This window comes from Brassica oleracea, chromosome C3 (genome assembly GCF_000695525.1).
Source record: "Brassica oleracea var. oleracea cultivar TO1000 chromosome C3, BOL, whole genome shotgun sequence".
Taxonomy (NCBI): Eukaryota; Viridiplantae; Streptophyta; class Magnoliopsida; order Brassicales; family Brassicaceae; genus Brassica; species Brassica oleracea.
In genome coordinates this window covers 17,149,448-17,164,621 of record NC_027750.1, presented here as the reverse complement: position 1 = coordinate 17,164,621, position 15,174 = coordinate 17,149,448, and the positions used below count along the sequence as shown (strand labels likewise).

Genomic DNA, 15,174 nt, shown 5'->3' with positions numbered 1-15,174 from the left:
ATGGCCAGATGGGATGACGGCTCTATTCTATCAGAAATTTTGGAATATTGTAAAGAAAAATTTAACCCGTATGGTTAATCAATTCTTTTTTGAGGGGACAGTGACGAATGGTATTATCGTTATTTTGGGATATTGCAAAAGAATGATTTTTGAGAATTAATAAAAATGAGATTTGCAGAGATTATTATTTATTATCTTATTTTGGAAAATACAAGTATTAGATTTAACCTTTTAATTTACTTTTTCCACATGTATTTCGTTGATTCCACTTTTAAATGTTTTTTAGTTTTTGTATATTTATTTATCTCAATTCTTATTTTTCTCATTTCGTCATATTTTTCTCCATTTTTAATAATTACCATTTCAATTATTTGTTGAATAGTATTTGTTCTTTTATATAAAAAGCTATTCTATTATATCAAAAGAGATGTTATGATGGTTAAATGCATGTGAAGTGGAAAGTGGGAAGGAAGGATATCTCCGGCAGAAAAGAGAGGTCACGAGCTGAGTTTGAAGGTATAGCTACAGCTTCAGGCTTCACCCATTACATGTTCGTTTGCCAAGCTTATCACTGCTGGTTTATTGAGTTTTGTAAAGAAAATGTTCAAGTTAAAAAAATTAAATGATGATCATTTCTTGTTGATTTAATACACATCTTCCTTTTGTCTTCCAGCAATTTGAAATAATTGTAATTAGTCACATGAAATCCATTGGTTGCATTTCACAGAGCTCATTAGCAATTGCTTGGTTTCTTTCATTATATTATAAAACTAAATGAGGACATAGTCTTATATGATGGGAAGAATGAACTTTATTATAAAATATCACAGAATATGACAAATCGTATAGAGTTTCACTTCTTTTGCTATGATATTATGTTGTTACAGAGATATCTCAGGAAAAATAAACATCAAAGGAGTTTTCAAAAAAACTAACCGAAACAAAACCAGTCAGGGTTTAGTTGCAAGCTGCCAAATCTTGACCATCCCATCATCACTGACCGAGGCTAGTAACCGGTTCTCCTCCTGTTTCAGAAAAACAACGGTGTTTGGACCCAATTTCGGTCAATACATTAATGGGCCGCGATCAAAGATATGGACCATAAGGAACTGAAGTCCATTGCAAGCAATCGAGCTCGAAAATGAAGACTTCGAGATCCCGGAGATCGCGGAGCAGTCACGAAGATCACGGAGAAGTTACGAAGATTACGAGGTCGACTCGCTATAAAGGAAGGAGAACGGACACGAAGAAGGGGACGTAGAAAACCCTAGAGAGAGCTACACATATACATCGACCTTATTTTCATCCCAATCTTAGATCCTTTCTTTGCCGATCTCATTTGTATCATTCGATCTAGTTCAACTAATTGTACTCGATCTTATTCATCAATAAAGTCTATTTTTATCTACTGGAAACTGTTTATATCGTTGTGTTCTAAATATATCGTTGCCTACATCATTTGTCTTCACTAGATCAAATTTCTTATTACTATCAAATACTTAGTGTAGATTTAGGTTCTACAAACGGCATGGTCAAAATCATAAATACTATGCAACAACATTTTCTGGTAAAATACTTGGCCATAGACAAATGTCTCTATCATGTCCTCGAACAATGTCTAAATCTCTCATCAGATCATATAACAAATCTTTGGTATAATGTTTTGACTTGTAATTTCTAAGATACATTTAAATGATGCCTTTGAACATAACTTCATCATTGCAATCATATGAGGTTGTATGCATTCGTGTCTATTACTTCATTTGAAACATGAACTTACACAGGGTGACCATTGGACAGAGTTTACATCCATGTCATGTGTTTTTTCCTTCTTCAGTAACAGATTATATGAAGGTCCAGCAGCCTGGTTACACAAACAAAAAAAAACGATTGACTGGACATACTAGAAATAATAGAGCATATGAGCTTCATTTGGTTTCTTGTATTGTGCTATGAAAGTTTGAGATTTCGGTTTTTGAAGTAAATTTTAAGGTGAAGTTTTCTTACAGTCATTGTTGCTGTCCACAAACAATCGTATAGCATCATCACCTGCTCCACTCGCAATAATGTCATCCCTGTCATTAGGTGCTAATACCTTCATGGTAAACCATGCTTTAAGGAAACCAAGAGAAATGTTAATACCTAGACCAGTGAGCTGAGTATATGGTACGGTCATGATAACCAGAGTGTGTACAAAGATGAGTCCTGCAAATTCCAACCATTCCGTTAGCACAAGTTGGACGGAGATATAACTGGAGAAGTTACAGAATTTTATAAGAAAAAAAAGAATATAAACTCGACCATGTAAGCCATTATAGTCTCACCAGAGTGCATCATGGAAATATCTGGCTCCCATATCTTCAAGGTTAGATCGTCACTGCAAGTACACATTCAAACAAAGCTTGATATTGTCAAAACAGTAAAACAGTATGGTAGACGAGAGGAGAAGATTCACCAACCTACAAGTGACCATCTTGTCCCCTGCAGCATTAAACAAAATGGCCCGAACAGTAGACGAGTGACCGCTGTGTGAAGAATAAACGCACATATTAATGTGTCTATTAAGAATAAAAACTGGAAGACATATAAAGAAGAAGATGAAGAGAGTATATATACTTGTTGGATTCATCTAAGGTTTGGACACATCGATAATCACCATCATCATCTTCAGGCCACCAAACCTGTGAGTAGCACGCAACTAACGTTAAGAAATTATGATTTATATTTTGTATCTGTAACAAGTTTCAAGCTCTGCATCCCTATAAACCCAATCAGCAGCATATTCTCGTTACCTTGATGGTGTTATCATAACTACAAGAAAATAAAACATCCATGGTGGGATGCCACTGAACCATCTTCACATCTTGTGTATGTCCATTTAACACGGCAGCACTATCATATTCATTCCCTCCTCCTAGCACTTCTCAAATCCACACGGACTTGTCTCTACTACATGTTGCAAGGTATGAACCAGCTGCATTCCATGATACACTCTTGACTTCGTTTTCATGTCCCTAAAAGTAGTTTGCACTTGTTATCTTGTTTATAAAATTCCAGTTGTCAAAAATAAAATAGTTATTTAGTTACTTAACCATATTTGTATTCCTCATTTACGGTTCAAATAAAATTCATTGTTGATAAAAGAAAACATTTACTCTTTTTTACTTATTTTCAACGAAGTAAGGCCAAGAAAATAGAATATTTCAAAAGCAAAGATAATCTTGCAGTTCTTCAAACATTACAAACCAAACCAAACAAGGAAGACAAGACTCGAATCAGAAGTGTCTTGACTGTGAGCAAGAAGAGTTAAAAAGCAAAAGAGAAGAAGTAAAAGAGAACTTAGAAGCTTTTACATCAAACTCCACAAAATTATCTTCCATCTGATAACCTCCTATTATCATGCCCATCGTCAGATTCACACCTCCGTCCATAAATCCTAAGCAAACCACATCTTCACTCACCTTCACAAGCGAATTGGATCCGTAAATCTTCCACTTAGCCCCGCCACGCAGCAATAACTCAATCACAGGAACACGACTTCCCATCATCCACCTCCCGAGTCTTTTGGAGCTGAAACACGAAGCAAAAGGCTTCACTGCCGGAACTTTAGTCATCTTGGCTTTTTCGGCGAAGGCTAGGACCAAAGCTTTGTATATAGAACTATGCAAGACGGTGTAAGGAGCCAAAGTGCAGATCTTTGTGCTTTTCTTGAAAAAAGGAACAATCTTTCCGCTTATTTGGATGTAGTTGACATCGATGAAGTACTCACCACGAGACTGGTCACTAGGAAGCAGAGGTGTTGAGGCAAAGATCTTTGAGATATCTTCAGGGTATAGTGCCATGAAATAAGGACCACCGCCGATGAAAAGAGAACCAGATCCAGAAGATTCTCCGGAGTTTGGTGATGGCAAACAAAGAGCCACCTTAAAGGGTAGTTTGTATAAAGAAACGATCTGCGAAGGGAGCGCCATATGGGTCTTAGCGAGACCCAATGTCCCAACAACAATCGACGGGAAGGGTTTAACGTCGGTGCAAGCTATAGTCATAGTCATATCGATTCCACCGCCCATATAGGTGAACCCGTTGTCCGTGTATAGCAAAGATACGGTGTCTCGGAGGAGACGAGCTTTGACGGGTTGCTCAGTGAAGGAAGTGGAGAAGGATTTGTGACATGTGGCTTTCTTGGAGGTATTGGTCGGACAGGAGACAGGGTCCGGTTTGGCTTGTATGCATCTAGAGGAGCCGCATTTGATAGGGTGGTAAGAGCGGGATTTGGCGGCAGCAGCGCAGGTTAGCAATAATGGCGCGGAGCCACCGAGGTCAATGGCGAGATTGATGTTATGAACGTTGGCGCCTATGGATAAGGGAGAGTAGTAGAGATTTGTGGTGATGTCTTTGCGAATAGGTTGTAGAAAAGCTTGAGGCTTTTCGTGTAGAGAGTGTGAAGTGTTTGTGATGGCGAAAATGATTACGCAGAGAACATGTATCATATTCATACCAAGACGAGCCATTTTTTTTTATCTTTCTTGTTGTACTGAGTGTAGTAGAGTTATATAGAGATAGGTTCTTCGTTTCTTCTTCCTTTTGAAACATATATTACAAATTTTCGATTAAATTCAGTCGCTCTATCGATGCAGTCTAGACAGGAAGGAAAAAAAGTAATGATCGTCAGAAGAAGTGTTATTTCGCCAAGCTGCTCAACTTTCAAATATAGTAATATACAAATTCACATCGGTGATTAAAATTTTTATCTTATCAACATGGTTCAATTTTCGAAACATAAATTTACGTCTTCGAGTAATATTAATTATTCACTTAATATTTTATGGGCACAGTTTTTTTTTTTGTCAGCATACGCACAGTTAAGTTTTCAAAATATGACTTTAGGAAACTATTATCTCCCGTTCAAAAACGCGGTTTCTTAAACGCTGTTCGAAGGTTAATGGCAGCGAATATACATAAAATCAGTGTAGTCAGACGTTGATCCATGTAAAATTGTCTAATTTCCACGTTGACCTCCTAATTTCCGCGTTGACCTAACTTTTTCTTTTTTCTTTATCCGTGTAAAGTTGAAACACATTTAGTTATTTTTACTCATTATTGTCAGATTTTCTATAATTATTCATTACTAAATAATTACAATTAGTTATCAAACCCAAAACAAACACATATATACTGCATTTAGAGATTTTTTCATATCAAACACACCATAAATGTTCGACGAATCAAAAAGAGGCTGTTTAAAATTATATATAAAAATTTATATAATTACGTCTATGAACTTGTGTCATCATGTTTAAAATTAGCTAAATATATTAAATTATATTAAAAACTAGGCCCTGCGTAATCCCCGAATACTCTCTAATTTGTGATATTCATCATTAGGATTGTCATTAATGCATGTTTCTAGATTAACTACTTAGAACTTGCAATAGGAATTGTACACACAAGTGATAACTTGCATCTCATCCTGAATCCGTCCTAAGTGAGCTAGAATTGTTAGAGTAAGGCGAAAGCTGACCTAAGAAGCCTAGTGAACATAATTCAACCTGTGCGTAAAGCTTGACTTAACGCTCGTCGATCGATATTCCTATAAAATAATCGATCGACAGCGAGACACTTGTATCGATCGATATTCCTCTAGGATCATCGATCGACACTAAAGTCGTGTCAATAGACAAACCTAAAAAGCGAACGCCGATAGGTTTGTTGTTTAAGAGCTTGAGCTATATAATATCATGCATACAAATAATAAACACCTATAAGATTATAATCATGATTACTTGAATAGAAACACTAAGTCCAGCATTGTCTTGTTAGGGTGGTTTCATATGATTGTTTTTTTTACCACCTGTTGAAACGACATCGTTTCTTCCACGTCAGCATCTAACTGATAAATACTACTGGTTACCTGACACGCTGTCGGTAGTGGATATTTAAAAGCTTTTTATTGTAAGTTCAGGTACTACATTCAATTTTTTTGTTAGTTTAGATATCATAGCGCACAAGGAAATAGTTTAGGTATCGATTAGACAATATGATCCTAGTTCAGGTACTAAGAGCATGATTAATGAGAGTTCTTAAAGTGGAGTTCTTAACGGAATATAAGAAACCATCTCTTAATTTTAACTAAAAAAGCTAAAAACCGGCTCATGAATAAGATATTTAAGAGTCGGTTCTTAGTTTCTTTAGTTAAAAATTAAGAGACAGATTCTTATATTCCGTTAAAAACCTCACCCTAAAAACCTCACCCTAAGAACCTCTGTTAATCATGATCTAATCATGGCCGTTTTTCCGCAAACAATGCGAAGAATGTGAAGATGTTCAAACCATAATCTCTGTTTGCAAACAATGTATGTTTAAACTATTCTTCACCGTGTGTGTATATATATATATATACACACTCGCTTACATACATCAGTAGACCTTTTTGTAACTTATACATCAGTATACTTTGGACCAACAAAAGACATACATCAGCAAACAGTCAAGATAACATAAACAAAACCATCTTGATGACATAAACAAAACCATCTTGATGATACATTCATGTTGGGTTATTACACCCAACAAACCCAACAAAATTAACGAGCAAAATTTGAAACAAAACAACCAAAAAAAACCTAATAAAATTACTTGGAAGATGAATCAAAGCCAAAATATGTCAGGTCAATGATAGTATCTTGGGAAAATAAGTAGTGCAAGAAGAACTTGTAAGCTCTAATGCTTTTAACAAGTTCTTGGTGCAAGGCCTCTCTTGCGGATCCACCACGGTACAATGCAAAGCTAAGTTCATGACATGGAGAATCTCATGATGCTCATATACCGACATATCTATGGATGAGTCGATCCAAGTGTCGATATGGCAATCGGAATATGAATCTTTAGCCCAGTTGAGCAAATTTCCTCTGAGTCCAGATTCTATGTCCTCATCACTATAGGGACGTCTACCGGTGAGGAGATGAAGAAGGAGAATTCCAAAACCATATATGTCACTTTTATTTGACACCTCCTTGTGCTCCCTCGTTTCTAAGTTTTATAAACGAACACGACATTGATATTTAAGCTTTGAAAATACATATAAAACACTCTTAACAAAACAAAAAATCAAATTTTATATACATATAAAATGTGTGTCTCACTGTACATGTATATAGTCTAAACCCAGTTGCAGAGTTTCACAGATATTTCATATTTCACTTTATTCTAGATAACAGTTTTTGTTTTCTTTCTTAACTTAATTTTTTATGTAATTTAAGAATACTTCTCTTAGAAATTTGGAAGTGGGTTTAAGTTGCATAACTAAAGGAGGGATATTTGCTAAATAAAAGATGTTTTTAGCAAATTTGGCAAAAGGAAAAAAAAATCATTATTATTATTCTAAAGCGCACTAGATTCTAGCACGCCTTCGATATTTGTATTTTTCTATGTTTTATTTCTTCTTTTATGGAAAAAATGTTTTTATAGACGTAAAATATGAAGATATCTTAACCGATTTCCTTCTTTGTATAGATCTATTATATATTTGAAAAAAAAAAAAATCCGAGGAGAAATATTTTAATTTGTTATATGTATACAAATATATTCAGGAAACAATATCTTGTAATTATTACCTGGAGCCATGTAGGCAGCATCCATGCAAACTAGACCCGGAAGGCCGAGTAAGAGTCTTGGTTCATCTTTGACGTCGACGACAATATTGTCCAGAGATAAATCACAGCCAACAACTGGTGGAGAGCACCGGCAATGTAAGAACCAAAGAGCTTCTGCGATTCCGGTCATTATGTTTTTCCGTCTCTCCCAACTCAAACAATTCAAAATGTCGCTCAGTCGTTTACCTTCGACGTCCTCATGAATCAAGTACGCCACTTCTTCCGACCGGCACGTCGCCACTAGCTTAATAATGTTCCTGTGCTCCGGAAGTTTCACAATTTCAGATATGTCGGGAAGAGTATCATACTTGTTGACCTTCTTAATAACGAACTTCACGCCGTTTTTATCCACAAAAACGTTTTGCTCGTTGAGAGACGATAGAATCGCGTTTACTGTAAGCGATTTGATGAATCTTGAATCGAAGAACTGAATTTCCCACCTTGTACCGTCTTCTTGTTCAACTCTCTCTCCTTTTAAAACGTTGTGCTTCCTTTGAACGACAAGAGAGATAAAGAAACCGGAGACAAGGACGGCCAAGAAAGCTACAAAGGTCAACATGACGACAAACCACCAACTCTTTGTACTTGTCTTTCTTACCACGTGGCAAGGAGGTAAACCGCTAACGTTATTTGCACCGCAGAGATTGTAATTACCTGCGACCGCTGTTGCGTTTATGGCAAGAAAAGCTCCGGTTGAAGGTAAGCTTCCGTGAAGAAGATTATGAGAGATGTTGACTTGAACAAGAGACTCGATGTTTCCTAGATTCTTGGGAATCTTGCCGGATAATTGGTTGCAAGACAAGTCAAGATCGCTGAGAACTGGAAAATCTGAGAAACTAGAAGGAATGTCCCCGGTAAGATTGTTGTGGCTCATGTCAAGATTGACTAGGTTCTTGCAAGAAGACAATTCACTTGGGATCACTCCAGGGATCTCGTTATCGCTTATATCCAAATCCATAAGTTCCGTGCACGTCGTGAGCTCAACCGGAACTACTCCAGATATTCCGTTACCTGATAAATCAAGCTTCTTGAGTCTCTTGCTTCTAGAAACATCCGGAAATTCACCAGTGAATTTGTTCTTCCCGAGATTTAACATCTCAAGCTGTGGCATGTCCCATGTGCCGAGGTTACCTCGGAGGTTGTTGTTTGATAAGTCCAAGAAGTTAACGAGCTGCAACTCATTGAACCCTCTAGGTAACTCGCCTGAAATTTTATTGTTTTGAAGCCTCACTCGCTCTAAGCTCTGGCACTCGCTTAAACTCAGCGGGATAACGTCGTGGAGGGAGTTAGAGAAGAGGATGAGCTTGGTGAGGTTGCCAGAGTCACAGAGAGTGTCGGGGAGTTTTCCAGTGAGATTGTTGGTAGAAAGATCAAGAACAGTGAGGTTGTTATGTTTCCCAAGACTCGCCGGAATTTCGCCAGAAAACTTGTTGGACCAGAGCTGGAGAACTTGTAGACGTGGCAAGGAAGTTAGTCCTTCCGGAATCTTTCCTGATAAGTTATTAGAGAAAAGATGGAGAATCTCCAGGCTTTGCAACTGAGACACGAGCTCGGGGATCTCTCCAGAGAGCGAGTTATCGCTAAAGTCAAGAGATCTGAGATTCTTGAGGGAGAAGATGGACGGTGGAATCTGACCGGATAGCTGGTTTTGGTAGAGAAACATGTACGCAAGCTCCTTTAAGTCTCCCAGTGAAGGAGGTATGGGTCCAGAGAGATTGTTGTAGACAAGATCAAGATGCTTGAGAGAGGATAACTCACCGAGTTGGTAAGGAATTTCGCCAGAAAGATTGTTGTATCCCAAGTATATCCACTTCAAGTTTTTCATCATCCCTAGTTCAGTTGGTATACCCCCGGTTAACTGGTTTGAAGCCAGTGTTAGGAACTCTATCCTTGAGAGGTTTCCAAAACAGGCCGGTACATGGCCGGTTAAGACGTTTCCGCCGACATCTAGGACTTTAAGGTTAGAGAAAAGTCCGATGTCCTCGTAGATTTCACCTGAAAACATATTGTTTGAAAGATCTAACGAGTAGAGATTTGGAAGAAAGCCTCGAGGGATGGAACCAGACAAGTTGTTGTTGCTTAGGTTGAGGTAACGAAGAGAAGGAGACGAAATGGTGAAGATGTCATGAGGGATTGGACCGGAAAAATTGTTATTGGAGAGATTAATGGTTTGTAGAAAAGGTAGCCGGAATATAGTGGAAGTGAGGATTTGGCTAGATATGTTCTTGCCGGAGAGGTCGAGAGAAACAACACGCGAGAAGTTGTTGCAAACGACGCCGTTCCAGAGGCACACTTCATTGGTTGAAGAGTAAGACCAAGAAGAGAGTTGCCTTGAAGGGTCTTGAATTGAGGACTTGAATGATAAGAGAAGCTCGAGTTCATTTGCATGGAGGCAATAGAAGTTGAGAAACAAGAATAAGAGTTTGGTGATGAGATGTGGATGATGATGCTGATGAGAAGTAGACATGTTTGCTTTTGTTTCTTTGGCTTATCTCTATTATAACATGAGGCTGTTGGATATGTATATATGCTCTTCTGGATGAGTGTGTTGCCCGCCCCTACGGATAGTGATTTGCTCACCTTAGCTGTAAACCAGAAAAGCTATATATTAAAGGACTTCAATGATGTCCTGTGATTAGAAAGATTAAAAGTCTTGTTTGTCTTTCTTTTTTTTTTTTTTGCTTATTATTTTACTTATAAAAATAGTTCTAAGAGAGGGTTTCATAAGAAAGGCAATGTGCATTATTCGTTGTACTAGATGAAAAAGAGATTAAAAAGTGCTAGGATGGGCTACATAAAGGGGAATATACATCAAACTTTAAATTTAAAATAGAAAGTAACAAAAAAGGTGTCGACCACATTCGCACTTCAAATTATGACTAATTTTCAATGTTAATGTTTTTTTCATTTAGAATAAACTAAAAGTAAAATTAAGTTAACTAAAATCTCTTCGACAGTTTAACTATTTTATTTTTGAGATGTGAGCTAGAACAAGTTAAGCTGATTGTTTTATACGTCCTCATGACGCAATTCTGAAGTGTTATCATATTGTTCGTAACAGTTAATTTACCAGGAAGAACAGTCATTATTGCAGTGAACCTAATTAGTTTTTTTTTGGCTAAAACTTTGGTAGTGGACCTAATTAGTTATAAAAAGCTACTGGAAAACATTCATTTTGCTATTTTATACATAAATAATATTTATTAGAAAGTAATCATTAAACTATATTTGAAAACCAGATAAAGTTGCATCTATTTTATTTTTGTTATCTTCGTAAGTTTTGACTTTTTAAACTATATTAAGAAATTTATTTTTCCAAAAAAGTTTATTGAAAATATAATTTAAAACTAATTGTTTAATTATAAATAAACATAGTAAAAACACAATTGGCTACACAGTTTTTGATAAAGTTAAAATTACCTAGATATGTGAAAACATCATCTATTATGAAATAACAATAATCACCTAAAACATCAACTATATTGAAACATAGAGAGTATATTTCAATTCATCTAAAATATATAACACTAATTGTAAAAAAACAAATTAAATATCAGTGTATAATAAGGTAAGAACCAATAACCATGCGGATGCGCGGATCAATCTGTAGTTTAAATTATATTTGAAAATAAAAATTTGAATGAAAATAATAATTGCAGCATGAAGTAGTAACTGTTTCTAACTTGAGAAGAGGATGTAAATGTTTGCAATACAGACTCCAATACTATAAAATAGTTGATAATTCTGCATTGAAAAAGTATAACAAAACCATATGTAATCAAAATATTTTTCTTTATTAGCTATTATTGGGGAAAGATGTTTAAAATATGAACGTAATGTATAGCGTAAATTTCTTGTGCCATTTAAGAAAAGATGTTACTATACTTGTTTTGTTCTTTTTCGCTAAAATTTGGATCGTACTTGTTTGTTTTGGATAAACTGATAATATGATATATGTAGTGCAATTAGTTATGATAATATTACTTTAAAATAGAAAGAAACAAAAAAGGTGTCGACCACATTCTCACTTCAAATTATGGCTAATTTTCAATGTTAGTGTTTTTATTTTAAATAAAATAAAAGTAAAATTAAGTTAACCAGAATTTCTTAGACATTTGAACTTTTTTATTTTTATGTTTATTTTGAGATATGAGCTAGACAAGTTACATTGATTATTTTATACGTTCTCATAACGCAATTTTGGAGTGTTATCATATTGTTTTAATAGTTTTTTTTAACAATTAATTTACCAGCAAGAACATTAGTTATTCTAGTGAACCAAATTAGTTATAAAAAGCTACTGGAAAACATTCATTTTGCTATTTTATAGATAAATAATATTCGAAAGTAATCATTAAACTATTTTGAAAACCAAATAAATTTGAATTTAAATTATATTTAAAAATAAATATTTGAATGACAGCATGAAATAGTATTAATACTATAAAATAGTTGCTAATACTGCATTGAAAAAATATAATAATTTTTTAACTGTAATCAAAATATTTTTCTTTATTAGTATTGGGGAAAGATGTTTAAAATATGAACGTAATGTATAGCGTAAATTCTTGTGCCATTTAAAAAAGTGTTGTTACCATACTTGTTTGTTTTGGTTAAACTTGATAATATGATATGTAGTGCAATTAGTCATGATAATATTACTTTTACTTTTTCCCTTTCTCTCGTCACTTTTGGAATCGGTGAACACGAGCAGATGAAGATGGGACGGATGTCGTCAAAAAGCCTCTGAGATTTTTGTCGGCTTACAATCGAAATGTTCTTTTGACTGAAGAAAAATTAAAACTTTTTGTTGGAGTTGTGACAAAACATTTCCTGTGAAGGTTGAACAGCTTTTTCTGATTCCAACTGTGTTTTTTTTAGGTTTCTTGAATAAATATTTTTAAACGATTTAATTTACACTACTTCATATATAGTGAAATATATTGTTTTTTATCATGCAGATTCCTATTATCTCATATATATATATATATATATATATATATATATTGTTATGAACTATTATGTGGATGTTCATATATGCTCATAAGCTCATCTTCTAGAGGTTCTAAACCTAGTCTTGTATTCCTATATATATGTATCGTGGTCTATGGAATAATAAGAAGAATAACTGATTTCCTCTTTCTCTCTATTCACAACACGTTATGACGCTCTAATCCTAGCTACAAAAAAAAACCCTATCCTAGCTACCAAAAGTATGGTCAGATAATTGGCTACTGGATCCTGCCTCTAGACCTCCTCGTTACAGACAAGATTCAGTTGTTGATCTCACCCTGACGGTTCATGATCTCATGGATGTTCATTCTAATACATGGAATGCAGACCGTGTTCGTCAAGTGATTGCAGAAGAAGATGTCAACTTAGTTCTTAATACAAAGTTTGTGGCCTCTAGAACTGACTCGATCTGCTGGGGTTTAGCGCCGAATGGGAAATATGATTCTAGAAGTGGCTACAAACTCCTAGATTCTCTCAGCGCAATCAGATCAGATGCTCCTAACACGCTCCCTCCGCTGGAAAAACAACTTTGGAGAAAGCTCTGGAAATCTAAAACGTCTCCCAAATTGCGTCACTTCATGTGGCCGGTACTGTCGGGGGCTCTTGCAGTAAAATCTCAGCTCCGCTCCAGAGGACTTCCCCTAGATACTACGTGCCCTGTGTGTCATCAAGACTCCGAAACAAGTTGTCACATGCTGTTCCATTGTCCTATTGCCAAAGAGGTGTGGCAAGCTTCGAACGTTCCTTTACCTCCTGCAGGTTGGTCTCCCAACTCGGTGTTCCTCAACATCCATTATCTGATATCTTGCAGTCAAAAACAGAGCATAGGCGAATCTGTTCGTTTAGCCTTTCCTTGGATACTCTGGCAAATTTGGAAAGCAAGGAACAAGTTCTGTTTCGAACGTGTTATACCTGTCTCCTCAGTAATTGTGTCAACAGCTATGGATGAGGCAGTGCTATGGTTAAAGCTTCATGCATGGTCACCTTGGAGAGAGCTCGATAACCCCACAAACAGATCATGGTGTGGCGGTTATCTGGGAGAAACCTCCACCTTCGTACCTGAAATGTAATATTGGTTCGTCATGGTGTCTCTCTTCACTAAGAGGTGGAGCAAGCTGGATTGTGAGAGACTCTTTTGGTAAGGTCATGTTTCATAGTAGACGATCTTTTAATGACATTACCTCAGCTGTTCAGGCCGATCTTATGGCTGTATCCTGGTCAGCAGCTGCTATGGCTGACTTGAAACTAAGAAACATTATGTTTGAATTCTCTTCGGCGGGGGCTGCAGAAGCTCTGGAGTCTCCCAGTTTGTTCTCATCATCATACTATCTTTGTTATGAGGTGTTTCGGTTTATTCATATGATACCGAGAAGCAGCTTACAATTGGTACCTGTGTCGTGTAACTCCACAGCTTTTGCAATTGCTCTAAGCGTCACCAGAGACAATCGGTTTCATTCTTATGTGGCTAGTGATGGACCTCGCTGGTTATCTACTTTGTTAATTCAAGAGGCAGCCTCACACCGCTGATGCCGTTAGTTCATCTGGACAGTGCTATGCTTTTAATTTGTTCAGAGAGTGAGTTTACTATTGATCCTTCTCCCACATGTTTCGGGAGTTTTCTTTTCTGAGGCCTACTGGTTCTCATTTGTTTTTGTCTTATTTCCATAAGCTTCGTCTTGTGATACAATTCTTGTTTCAGTTTTTAAACTTTCAGTGAAAAAAAAAAAAGCTACCAAAAAAAAACCTTCGCCGCAGAGCAAAGAAATTTCTAACCCTACCTACCTAAAAAAAAAACCTAGCCGCCGAGCAAAAATCCCAACTTTTGCCGTTTTTATTCTTTCGCGAGGTTTATGTAACCAATCGAAGAAAACATGTGACTACGAGTGATCCTCTATTCTCCGTTGATTCCCAATCTCTATTATTATTGCCGTTCGAGCTAAGTATCTCTTTACCGTTTGTTTGATCGAAACGTAGTTATGGAATTATGTTCCAATATTGTATGATTCCAATTTCTGGCTTATTATTTTATTAGTTACAACTGTCTAGACATGCAAGCATATAGATTTGTGCTTTATTATTTGATATGCTTGTTTAATATTCTTGTCATTTATTGCTTCGTTTGATGAACCATTGGTTTGAGTAAGCATAGTTAATGGGCCTAATAATTGACTCACCCATAAATTCTTATTGGATTGTTTTTGATATGTTCGTTTAGTTGTTGTTGCATGATATATATGTTTACGATCAGGCTTATTTGTTTGGTTTATCATACATACATCTATGTACGTTAATAGGAAACAGATGTACATAATTTAATAAACCTTTTGACTTATAGATTCATCCAACAAATTTAGATCTCATATGAAGAAAGAATTGTTTAAAGTCGGTCTAACCTAGTATTGATTTGGTATTGTTTTAATTCGGCTTAGTCGATCACTGATTTTTAACGTTCATTGTGTTTTAGATGTAAACAATAAATATGTTAGACGTAGCACGCATGGTTTATAGT

At 36.0% G+C, this 15,174-nt stretch overlaps 2 protein-coding genes and 1 pseudogene across 2 annotated transcripts; all 3 read right to left on the bottom strand.

The window, feature by feature from the left end:
- Positions 1 to 950: 950 nt before the first annotated feature.
- On the bottom strand, positions 951 to 3,110 carry LOC106330001 (annotated as a pseudogene).
- A 147-nt stretch (positions 3,111 to 3,257) lies between these two features.
- On the bottom strand, positions 3,258 to 4,511 carry LOC106333374 (basic 7S globulin-like). Its single transcript, XM_013771828.1, has one exon. It carries the CDS (start codon positions 4,509 to 4,511, stop codon positions 3,276 to 3,278), a length of 1,236 nt encoding a protein of 411 aa, XP_013627282.1. The 3' UTR covers positions 3,258 to 3,275.
- A 1,830-nt stretch (positions 4,512 to 6,341) lies between these two features.
- Positions 6,342 to 10,196, bottom strand: LOC106328051 (probably inactive leucine-rich repeat receptor-like protein kinase At2g25790). Its single transcript, XM_013766406.1, has 2 exons — positions 7,614 to 10,196; positions 6,342 to 7,029 (listed from the first exon to the last, which is right to left on the bottom strand). The coding sequence occupies exons 1-2, from the start codon at positions 10,117 to 10,119 to the stop codon at positions 6,665 to 6,667; spliced, it is 2,871 nt and encodes a 956-aa protein (XP_013621860.1). The 5' UTR covers positions 10,120 to 10,196; the 3' UTR covers positions 6,342 to 6,664.
- Between the last annotated feature and the right edge of the window lie 4,978 nt (positions 10,197 to 15,174).